Source organism: Phascolarctos cinereus, unplaced genomic scaffold, assembly GCF_003287225.1.
Source record: "Phascolarctos cinereus isolate Bilbo 61053 unplaced genomic scaffold, phaCin_HiC Scaffold_3;HRSCAF=262, whole genome shotgun sequence".
Taxonomy (NCBI): domain Eukaryota; kingdom Metazoa; phylum Chordata; class Mammalia; order Diprotodontia; family Phascolarctidae; genus Phascolarctos; species Phascolarctos cinereus.
The window spans coordinates 145125825-145138266 of NW_027555736.1; the positions used below are offsets into that span (position 1 = coordinate 145125825).

At 35.7% G+C, this 12442-nt stretch overlaps 1 protein-coding gene across 1 annotated transcript in view; it reads right to left on the minus strand.

Moving 5' to 3' along the window:
* Positions 1-12442, minus strand: part of DENND4A (DENN domain containing 4A) — a 165188-nt gene that overhangs the window by 12986 nt on the left and 139760 nt on the right. The window contains 5 exon segments of the mRNA XM_020983081.2: positions 1556-1693; positions 1988-2163; positions 5631-5725; positions 8207-8396; positions 10597-11711. Of these exon segments, the coding sequence (XP_020838740.1) occupies positions 1556-1693; positions 1988-2163; positions 5631-5725; positions 8207-8396; positions 10597-11711 (1714 nt within the window).

Consider the following 12442-nt stretch of genomic DNA (forward strand, 5'->3'; position numbering starts at 1 on the left):
TTTTGATCATGGCTTTCAGATAGTCCAATAATTTTTAAATTCTCTCTCCTGGATCTATTTTCCAGGTCAGTTGTTTTTCCAATGAGATATTTCACATTGTTTTCTAATTTTTCATTCTTTTGGATTTGTTCTATGTGTCTGATTTCTCATAAAGTCATCTTCCAATTGCTCTATTCTAATTTTTAAGGAAGTATTTTCTTCAGTAAGCTTTTGGACTTCCTTTTCCATTTGGCCAATTTTGCTTTTTAGGGCATTTTCTCCTCATTGGCTTTTTGGACCTCTTTTGCCATTTGGGTTAGGCTATTTTTTAAGGTGTTATTTTCTTCAGTATTTTTTTGGGTCTCCTTTAGCAAGCTGTTGACTTGTTTTTTGATTTTCTTGCATCACTCTCAGTTTTTCCTCTACTTCCCTTACTTGCTTCTCAAAATCCCTTTTGAGCTCTTCCAAGGCCTGGGACTGATTCATATTTTTCTTGGAGGCTTTGGATGTAGGAGCTTTGACTTTGTTGTCTTCTTCTGGTTGTATATTTTGATCTTCTTTTTCACCACAGTAAGATAATATATAGTCTGACTCTTTTTGCACTGCTTGCTCATGATCCCGGCTAATTACTTGAGTTTTAAACTCTTTGTGAAGGTAAGAATCTGCTTCCAATGTGGAGAATGTACTGTCCCTAGATTCAGGGGGTTTGTACAGCTGTTTTCAGAGATACTTGTAGGGCCCTGTAAATTTTCAGTTCTTCCAAGGTGGTATGATAAGGGGCAAGGTGTTTACTCCTTTCCTGGCCTGTGACTACAAGTACTCCTTTCTGTCCTATAACTGTGAGGAGGGGCTCCTCTCCACAACCACTACAAGCTCCAGCAAGCCAGTGCTCCTCCTCATCCCAGCACCGCCACCCAGAACTGTGGCCCAGATCCAAACTCGGGCAAAGCAAGAGATTCCTGCCTCAGCACTGGCAAATAGATCCCTGCGATCCCTGTCTGATCAGCCACTGGACTCCCCCTCAGTCTGTGGGCCAGAAGCTTGGGAAGCAGCTGCCCCTCCCAGGGCCACTCTCTTGGGGAATGGAGCTGAAATCCTGCCTTCCTTTCTCAGCACCGACAGAAACAGACTTTTCCCACTGACCTTCTAAGTTGTCTTTATATTTTTACTAATTCCTTGCAAAAATAAAGATAAGAAAAAATAATCTGAAGCTTCAAGTTTCCTATGAACTTTTGCCTTTGAAAAAATAGGAACACTATAATTACAAACTTTATAATCCAGTTAGGTGACATTTCAATACACTGCCTTTCTACCGAGAAGTTTAGGTGTTTATAACCTAACATTTGGTCTACTGATCCATTTTAATGCTTTTTTAAACAACAGAAGGAGGTGAACATTTTTCATAAGGCTCTATTTACAGACTTCAGAACAGTTAACTCCTTTCTGGAATCATCAGCTCCTTTAACATTCTATTCATTTAACAACCTAAGACTGCACTGCAAAAGATGATCAAATAAGGTTAAAATTGAACATATAAAATGGTGGAAATATGTTAACACCACATAATCATAATTACCTATTTGCATTACAATTCTCTTTAGCAGAAATAGCAATGCCTGAGGCAGATGAAGAAATGCAGGACTTCCTTGTCTGATTTGAACATGATGATGGAAAATGCATATTCTCAGTAGAGGGGCTGGACTTTAAAAAGTACCTACAATGTGAATGACAGATGTTTAAAAATTTTTAGAGAAAAAGTATACAAACATGTGCCTCTTTAAATAACAACAACAATTGTTATTATTACAGGTATCATTTATATAGCACCAGGCACTATACTTAGTACTTTAAAAATATTATTATCTCATTGGAACTTCATGACATATGAGGTAGATGCTTTTATTATTCATATTTTACAGTTGAGGAAACTAAGGCAAACAGAGGTTAAGTGGTTTGCCCAGACTCACGCAGCTAGTGAATATAAAGAAAAAGAAAGGTTATTTCTTACCTGCCAGGTCGTCGTAAATCTCTTATTTCAATATTTAGAAAGGGTAAGAAAAGATTTCCACAAAAAGGGCATGTGGTATTGAGATTTGAATCATCCGCTGTCCAACCAGCCATGATTTCTTCATCATGTACAAGGCAGTCACAAGTTCGACATCTTGAACAGCTTGATATGAGAACCTGCAAGAGAAAACAACACTCACTTGAATTTTAGTAATTTATGTATTTTTGTGGTAAAGCCTTAAATTATTCCTTGAGAGTTGCTATCTGGACAAACTGAATTAAAACAAAACCTAATTCAATTAAATCTATCAGAAGAGTAACATTCAGAATTCATCTGAGGGTGGGTGGTAGGAAGAATACTTCTCCTGGGGTCAGAAGACCTGGATTAAAATCCTAGTTCTGCCATTTATGGGCTTCATGACCTTGGGAAAATTACTGGGACTCTCTGGACCTTGGCTGTTCCAATGGAAATGAGAACTCTAATTGTACTACTTCAAAGGTTTGTTCTGAAGATCAAATACAAATGTATGGAAAGTGCTTTATAAATCTTATGGTACCACATCAGGTAGGTTATTATTATTATTATTATTCATAATGACACTGCAAAGAGAAAAGAAAATTAGTTCATCATCCCATAAATTTCATAAATGATTCTGTTGGGTGTATGGAGCTGATCTGACAGTTGTATGATAAAACCTCATTAATTTGAAGTCCAAGGCAAGTGATCAGAAAAAGATTCTGAGTTAATGACATTCATACTAATATTTTTATTAAAAAACAATATTGAGTATTGTCAGGAGATCAGCAATTACTCCTATTTAGATAACATTATATTATTCATTGTAATCTTAATAAAAATTTTATTATTACAAGTATTCTGTACCCTTAATATTTAAGACATTATTTAAAATTAATAAATAGAAATGAAGCATGCTATATTTGCTTACTATTGTATACTTTATTATTACAGGTATTTCATTTATTATGAATTCAACTTTAAATAGTATTAAAACTGATTACATCTACATTTAAAACTACTTAATTTTAAAACAGAATTTGAATATACTTTTAATCAAAGCTACTTATTAGTTATTCCCTCTGTACTGCTTTCCAATCGCTTTGTGCATTTGTTCACTCATTTGTGCATATATTTTTCTTTTTATATGGTCAAAGATAAAGAATCATTCTTTTAGTCCTGCTTTCATTGCATGTTTTTCTATGTTTCCTTAAAGTATTCATTTACCATTTTTAATTGCATTTTATGTTGATATATACCACAATTTGTTTAGCCATTCTTCTCTTAGACGTCTACAGGTTGTTCCAATTATTTTTGATTACAAATGACACAGTTATTAATATTTGATATAAATTAAAATAATGCTCCTAAGTATATTCATAATAATGAGATAATTGGGTTTAGGGTACAAATATTTTTCAAAAAGATATTCTCCTACAGGGGGACATTTAGGTTGTTTCCAGTTTTTTGCTATTACATAATTTGGGAGGGATTCTGAACCTGTGATTTCCTAGGTATAGAGAATTCATCATGAGCAAACTTCCTTCAGTAAATAATGCAGATGGGCAATTGCTCTGCCCTTCCTAGGCTGACAGAGTTGAACAGGGTGCTACAAGATGCCTTGTCCAGGGACATATGGCCACTTGATACACAAACGGAACTTGAATCCATGGCCTCTCTGACTGAAAGGCTGATTTGCTATCCACTACACTATGTTTTTTCTCATTATAAATGATACAGCTGTTAATATTTTTGCATAATTTTTAATGCTCCTTCCGTATATTCCAAATAGTGGGAGTACGTGCTCAAAGGGTACGACTGAAAACAAACAACAATCTGGAAAACCAGATTGCTTTCCAGAAAGCAATTTGTAGTCTCAGCAGCAATATATGCGGACACTGTTTCCCTAAGGGTCTACTACAACGCCTTTTGTTGTTTCTGTTTATTTATTTTTGGCATTTTGACAGATGTGAGGTGGTACTCTATCATTATTCCAATTTTCATTGCTTTGAATGAACATTTTTCAGGTGATTATTTTCAATTTTCCTATCTTCTTTTGTAAAGTATCTGTTCATATTCTTTGAACTTTTATCCACTGGGAACTATAGGGCATCCTTAAGTATTGTTATCAGTTCCTTGTAAATTTTTGATGTCACATTTTTTTCCTTCAGATGTATAGGCCATAAATATTTTCCTCTAATATGTTATTTTTCTTTTTATCTTAGTTATGTCATTAATAATAAAAATAGTTAACATTTATATAATGCTTTAAGGTTTACAAAGTGCTTTTATCTTCATAACAATTCTGGGAGGCAGTTGCTATTATTATCCCCATTTTACAGAAAATGAGGAAGGCAAGGTGGATAGAGAGACTTGCCCAGGGTCACACAGGTAGTAAGCGTCTGAAGCCACATTTGAATGCAGGTCTTCCTGACTCTAGATCCAGCACTCTATGCATTGTGCCACCCAACTGCCTCATACTGTTTTTTGTTTTGTAGAATTTTGTGCAATTTATTCCATTTTTTCCCCCATAATTTCTTTAAAAGGTAAAAATTTATCCCCTCTCCAAAAACGAGATAACTAGATTTTTTTCTTATAACTAAAAATGCTTTAAAAAAATGCTTGGTTCTTTGATAAAACTGGTATTGTTAAACTGCGGATATAAATTCATTTTTTACTCTATGGCCATCTAGTCTTAATCTTTTTTTTTTTCAGTGAGGCAATTGGGGTTACGTGACTTGCCCAGAGTCACACAGCTAGTGAATGTTATGTGTTTGAGGCCAGATTTGAACTCAGGTCCTCCTGACTCCAGGGCTGGTGCTCTATCCACTGCCACCAAGCTGCCCCCTATCTGGTCTTTATAGGCAATGTGGTATGATAGAATGAGTACTGGCCTTAGAGGTGGGAGGAGGGACCTGGCTTCAATTCCTGACTGTGACATTTACTGTCTGTGTGACAGCAGATAAATCATTTAATTTCTCTGAATCTTAGTTTCTTCATCTGTAAAACAGGCATTTACCTGATAGGATTTCTATGCGGCTACTGCAGGAAACCAATGAGGTATCTGCAAAGTATTCTGCAAACCTTAAATTACTATATAAGTTCCAGTTATAATTATCAGTATCTTGTATTAAATAAATATTTAGCCCAGTTTTTATTTCACATAGGTTTAACAAAAACAATTTTATATGTCTATATCTATTTGAATCTATTTCTGAGTTCTTTAGGCTGTCCCACTCATCTTTATTTCTACTTTTAAGTCAGTACCACATAATTCTAATTCTAACAGCTTAGTAACACTTCAATATCTGAGAGGGCAAGTCTCCCACCTTTAACATTTTCCTTTCAAAACATCCCCTAATATTCTTGCCCTTTAGATTTTCCATTTACATTCTGTGAAGATTTTTATTTGGATCTATAAAGAAACCCATTGGTATTTTGATTCTGCAAATCTGAATTTGAATCTACAAATTAATTTTGGGAGCAGTGACATTTATATTAGGTTTAGAATACCTCATCCAGAAACACTGCATATGCTTCCTACCATTCGATTCTTTCTGTAGTTTCTCCTTTCCTCTCTCATTTCAGTTTTACAGTTACAAAGGTAGTATTTTGAAAGAATTCTTACCTCCATAGCATAGTTCTGGAAGATATTTGTACTACTTGTGCTGCAAGAAGATGCCAATTCTGATTTCCCAGGTAAAACAAACTTTGATAGGGAACCTGTTCATCGTCAAAAAACAAAACAAAACAGCAAACAAAATCTTTCAAATACGAAAATAATGTATAGTAGATAATTTAAAAATAACTAAATGTAAATGTATTTTCACAAATGAAATGACAATTTTAGATTTCAGAAATAGTAATTCAAGAAAGTATTCTATATGTGGGGGGAAAACCTTTATGGCAAAACCAAAAAAAACAAAACAAAACCCCCCAAAACTACTAAGGCAAAAAACAATTTTCTAAGGAATAAAATAAAGAACACTGAAAATGTGTTTTTGATATGAGGATTTTAGTTACCAGGGAAAACAAAATGCAGTTCCATTGGTCCATGTAAATATTAGGTCCACTTATTCAACAAACATCTCTTGAGAATCTACTGTATAAATCTAAGAGGCGTTATAGTTATATGCTGTTAGCTGCGTAGCTTTAGGAGATGTTATAGTTGTATGCAATATAATGTAAGCTCCTTAAGGGCAGGGATGATTTTTTGTTTTGTCTTTTTATTTCTAGTACCTAGCACTGTGTCCTGTATATAGTAAACACTTAATAAATGCCTGCTGAATTGGATTAGATTAATAGTCTGAGAGAATCAAAACTATTGAAGGCTCTCTCTCTTGGTTTTCTTACTATCTATCTGACCACTATTTCTCAGTCTCTTTCACTGAATCACCATCCACATCATGTTCACTAATTGCTGGTGTGCTGAAAGGTTCTGTCCTGAGATCTATTCCCTTTTCTCTAAGTTCTCTCCCTTGGTGCACCCGTGCCTCAGCATCCATGGGTTTCATTGTCACCACTATGCAAATGACTCATATGCAAACAGATCAAATCCAAGTCTCATTCTGAGGTAAAGTCCCACATCAATAACTGTTCATTGGACATTAACCAGGAAGTATCTCAATCTCATCATATGTCCAAAACAGAACCCATGCTTTTTTCCCTAAACCCACCCTTCTTCCACACTTTTTCATGTTGGGGGTCCCACCATACTTTTCTATTACTCAGTTTGCAACCCTGCTGTTATCCTCAACTGTTCACTCCTACTCATCCCACAAAGATAATCAGCTGCTAAATTCTAGTCATTTTTATCTCCGTATTTCTCACATACATGTCTTTCTCTCTACTCACATAGCTAGCGCTCTTGTTTAGGCTCACATCGCCTCCTGAATTCTGGCAATATTTATTTGGTCTTCCAGTCCCCAGTCTTCTTCATACTCCAATTCATCCTCCACATTACTTTTGATGTGATTTTCCTAAAGCATAGGCCTGACCACGTCATTCTCCTACTCAATAAACTCTAGGGACTCTATTGCTTTGAGAATCAAACATAAACTCTTTCACTTGACATTTAAGCTCTTCACAGCACGGCCCTTTTCTAACTGGCCTGTCATTGCTCATTGTTGCTTCCTCTGCACTCCAGAGTGCAGACATACTGGCCTACTTGTGGTTCTTCATATCCCACGCTCCATTTCCTATGTCTCTGCTTTTGCACCATCTGTCTCTTACGATTAGAATGCTCTCCTTCCTTACTTCTGCTTCTCAGAATCTCTGGTTTCCTTCAAGTCTCAGCTCAACAGTCACCTTGTACAGGAGGCCTTTACTGGTCCTCCAACCTACTAGTGTTGCCCTATCCAAGGTCACCTTGTGTCTGCTTTGTAAGTGTCTCATATATAACTTTAGATGTATGTGTTGTCTCCTGTAATAGAAGGCAAGGGATGTTTTCACTTTTGTCTTTGTATTCTCAATGCTTAACACAGTCATAAGCACATTGAGGTTTAATAAATACTGACTGATAGATAAATGAAAAAAAAATGAGTTCAGCTTAAAGATTTCTGAAGTACTAAAAACATATTAAAATAAAAAAAAGTCTTTAATGGAAATTATCTGTTTTGTAACTATATCATGACTTGGGTCAAAGGGAGCATAATTTTCCAGTTCACGTATTGTAGGCTATAGGTTTAGGTACGTGTTTAAAGGTCAAGGTAAGGAGGGAACATGAACCCTAACAGAGAAAGCTTCAGAAAGTCCATGTGGAGGTAGAAGAATTTGGCCAGAACGTGAAAGACCTTGCTTTTTAGTTCTGTCAAAGTTATCCTGCAGCACATGGACAAAAGATATTCTTCTTTATTTCAGTCTTCCAATCTCCAAATTAGAGGTTACTTGTCTGCTCCCTCCCTAATTAAAAACTATTTTCTACTTTTGTTTCTGCTACTTTGTGTTCTTGATCAAGTAACAAGGTCCTTCTTTGGGTCTCAGTTTTCTTATCTGTAAAATGAGGGGGAATATTAAATGATCTTCAAGGATCTCTCTAGAAGTGGACATTGAGAAGGTAAGGCAGGTAAAAATACAATATTCAGGGAAGCATTTTATCATTAGAGTAAGGAATTACCAAGTAAAAGATATCATTAAATTAGCAAAAGGGGCTACAAATTAAATGAATGTGCTTATTATTACAGCAATAGAACTGTTAAGACAAACCCTCGCAAGAAGCAGTACTTTCCAGACTTGATCTACTAAGTCCCATTCCCTTTGTCTCTGAAGTGACATTATTGTCTTGAGGGGAAGGCATTCCTTCAAACTCATTACAAACATCTTCATCTGTTAAAGAGGTAGATTCAGAATCTAGGGCTCCGGCTGAAGAAAGGCTGGTTCGGTCTGAATTCTGATCCTAATAAAACAATTAAACTGCTTATTTCTTTTACCTGTAGAAAGTTCACTATCTTAAAATTAAAACAACCAATTTAATGATGCTCCTTTACCAACATGATCAGCACTATGGGTACATTCAATAGGAGAAAAGATAAATTTTTCTTTTAAAAAACAAGAAATGTATCTTTGAAAGCCATTTTGGGGAAAACATAATTAGACAGTCTCAAGACTTGTCCACTGAGACATGTCCATCACAAAATGAATTCAGAGCCAACTATCCCAACAATAAACCTGAACTTACAAAAAATGATTTTTCTTACACCTCATAATTTTATTTCAGAGTAACACCAGTCAGGAAAATACTTATTTCAAACTAACACATTTAAAGATATTTTCCTGGTGACTTTGAGGAACAAATGTGCACTTATTTAAAATGTTTCTGTTTCATTTCATTATCTGTTAATATGCTCTGAAAAAAAGTCAAATGGGCAAAAAGGCAGTTGACTCAGAATATAACAGAAGACTATAAAGGAGTCCCTAATCTATAATAGTAGTCAGGTAGCGAATCTTTAGTATTTGATTAAAATTAGTGTTTTCATTAGCTCTGAACTCTAAATGGCAGTGAGCCAGGGAAATAATAATTGGTTAAAGGAAAAGTCTTTTCTTGACTAAGAGGCAGTGTGGTATAGTAGATAGAGCTGACTTAAGAGACTGGTTCAAGTCCTGCTTTTGACATCTAATGGCTGTGTGACCCTGGATAAGTCCCTCAACCACTCGAGGCAGCTCTGGAGAGAAGGTGCTGAGCTGCATAAGCAGAGGAAGTTTCTCACCTGGGAGCTCCCTATGTCAAGAAAATCAAAGTGCAGTACTTAGCCTTCTCTTGTTTAGAAAGGCACTGCTGTGGGTTTACCCGCCCTCCCCCAACCTATGCAGTGTCATAACTTTTTCTTCTTTCCTGTTTTCACCATAGGAATATTACATTGGAAAGTCAAATGAGATCTTTGCCCAGAAAAGTCTGATAGGACAAGTGCTAGGCATTGGTTAGCATAGTGAGAAAGTGAAATAACGAGGAAAAAGGTAACAAAAAGGTCTTTGGAATCCGAGTGAGTTACTTGGATGTTCGGAAGTTCTGAAGAACTGGAGCCAGAGTGAGAGTTGGGTGTGTACATAGCATAGAAATCACTTTCATTTAAGAAAAGATTCAGAGTGAGTTGAAGACTGTTTTCTACTCAGAGCTAGGTGTAATAAAACCAATGTCAAGTTAAGCATTGACTAATACTAGTGAAAATTTTTTGAAAAGGCACATCTGATCATACAGTGGTATTAATTTCTTCAAATCTTACTCTACTGTTTATAACTAGTGACTTGTTTATAATGGATGAACTGTTATTATTTCAAACATTTTTCTAATATAAAAAAGTACACCTGACTGGGAAGGCACGATTGTTTCTTTGTTCATGTTGCCTATAGGAAGCTGAGCTGAGTTAGAAAGCCCTAAGAAGGTACTGACATTGGCCTGGTGAAAATTCCCAAAGTGCATGCAGATAAGATCAATGGTTTCTAAAGGATTAGTTTTATAAAATCAGGAAAAGGCTGCACTGCCTACCATTTGCTGATAACATTAATGGCTATTTGCCTTTATTTTCGCTTCTACTCAAAAACATATTGTGAAAGTATGTGAGTCTATCAAAGAAATGAAAGCACCGTCCCCCCTTCATTAGAATAAAAAGAAAAAGTAAAAAAAAAAGACAATGGCAATTTCTACAATGCAACAAGAGCAACAATTTCTGCAATGTGCAAATTGCTGATACTGTATTATATTTTTTCATGTGAAAATTGTTTGCCAGGACTAATAAGCCAGTTATCTTCTCTTTGTTATATTATACATCAACAGGTTTAACCAGAAAAACAGAATGAAGACTGAAGATCAATAATAATTTTCTCATGATGGACCCTAATAAACAAGTATATGTTATCTTTCACAGTGGGATTACAAAAAGAAATCTAATCAATAAAATTTCTCCCCCTTAATGACCTAAGTCTTGTTTGTTCTTTATCTCTGACATAAATAAATCTAAGATTTTAAAAAAAGTTTTCTTTAGACAGGGCCATTATTTAAAGAATAACTATCAATATCAACTTTTCCAGCAGTCATGTATTTTAAAATTTTCTATCAAGGGGGTGGAAAGGAAATAACCCTGGACACCAGGGAACCTTACCTTGGAGGGTGTAGTATACATAGTGAATCTTGTATACCATTTGCTTGCCTTCTCTGCAACACCTTTTCCAGCAGAGAACACACTACTCTTTAGAACATCCAATTTAGGCGTTATTAATGTATCTAAATTAAATGAAGGTGATGAAACAAGAGTTAATGTACCAGTCATACCCTGAGACTGTTCCCTAAGTGGACAGGTTGGTGAGAAAGTTGGAGAAGACCAGAGTCTATCCCGGGGTCTGTCTTCATTTTTTATATAGTAACTTTTAGATTTGGTAAGACGCATCGGCCTGGGAGAAATGGGAGGAAGGCTAGACCTTCTGCACGGCTTGGCTGCTGTTGGACTTTTCTTATTTGCTGATTTGTCCTCATAAGTCCGTTGTAAATCAATGCTTGGTGTACGGCTGGTCAAAGGACTGCTCATATTATTCATGTACATCACAATTTCCTCAGCTAAATCTCTTCTTGCTGATGGTGTGGAAATGCTTTTGTTTTCATCATTATCCTCATCTTCTTCCACTTCTTTCTGCTGCTGCTCAGTTTCAGCAGCTAAAAGTGAGAGTGGATCAAACCCAGCTGCGACATCAGTTTTCTCAACAGGTTTTATTGAGAAGCTGCTATTCATTCGTTCCACCCTTTTAGGGTTTTGTGCAGGGACAGTGCCTACTTTTGATGTATCCACTTCGTTGTCTAAATCTTCTAAGTCAAAAATCACAGGAGAGTCAGTTTTATCTGCCAAACAGTTGTTACCATCAAAAGGTGTATCATCGTCACTAGATTCCTTTTCCAGACTGTCTCTTTTTGATCTTAAAGATGGATTTCCAATATCAAGGGTATTTGGCCTTGCATTTTTCTGCATAACATTTGAAAGAATTTTTGCATCAGCTCCTAATTTTTCAACCATTTCTCCAGGACTTTCTTTCTGGCTAATCCTATTGATCATAAGTCCCATCAATACACCTCCACTAAGATTATGATTTCTGTTTTCCCAAGTCATCTGTTGCTGCAAAGCAGGCTCTGCATCACTTTGGTGCCTTTTTCTGAAACCTCTTTCAATATTTTCTGTTTCATTTGTCTCTTCAAAAGAAGATATTAATACCAGCTGAGATGCGTCTTCTGAAAAACAGGAAAGGTAATTTAGTCATGAAGAATTTAATATGAGAAAATGAATTGCATTCAATACCATATGTGCAGATTAAGTCAAGCCAGCAAGCATTCTTAAGAGTTTACTATGTCTCAGGCACTATGCAAAGCAATGAAAGAATAAACTTTAGTACTTTTTTTGCTACTTAAGGAGTAAATTCCATAATAAATTTTTTAACCAATTTTGCCTGATTAGATAGCAAAAATTGTATTTCATTGCTATGGAAAACAGAAAATACTTCACTAAGGAAACAATTAAGAATGAAATAGCACAGCTTTAGAAATTAGCATTAAAACAGGCAGCAATAACCATACTTTTTAAAACAAAGGAACTCCCTGAAAAGCACTAATCACGAAAGCAAATTCAGTTCAATACACATCAGGTTCCCACTATGTTTGAGGTATTCTGCTTAGAGCTAGGATTGAAAACACAAAACTGAAACAATACCTGGCCTTGCAGAGTTTATATTTCACTGCTGAGAAATAACATGCATTCAAGTAAATGTAAATTATACATAAAGTGATACAAAATAATTCTGAGACAGAGAGAGAGAGAGAGAGAGAGAGAGAGAGAGAGAGAGAGAGAGAGAGAGAGAGAGAGAGAGAGAGAGAGAGAGAGAGAGAGAGAGAGAGAGAGAGAGAGAGAGAGAGTGCTAATAGCAGGGTAGGAGATAATCAGTGAAATTCTTGCATAAGAGGTGACC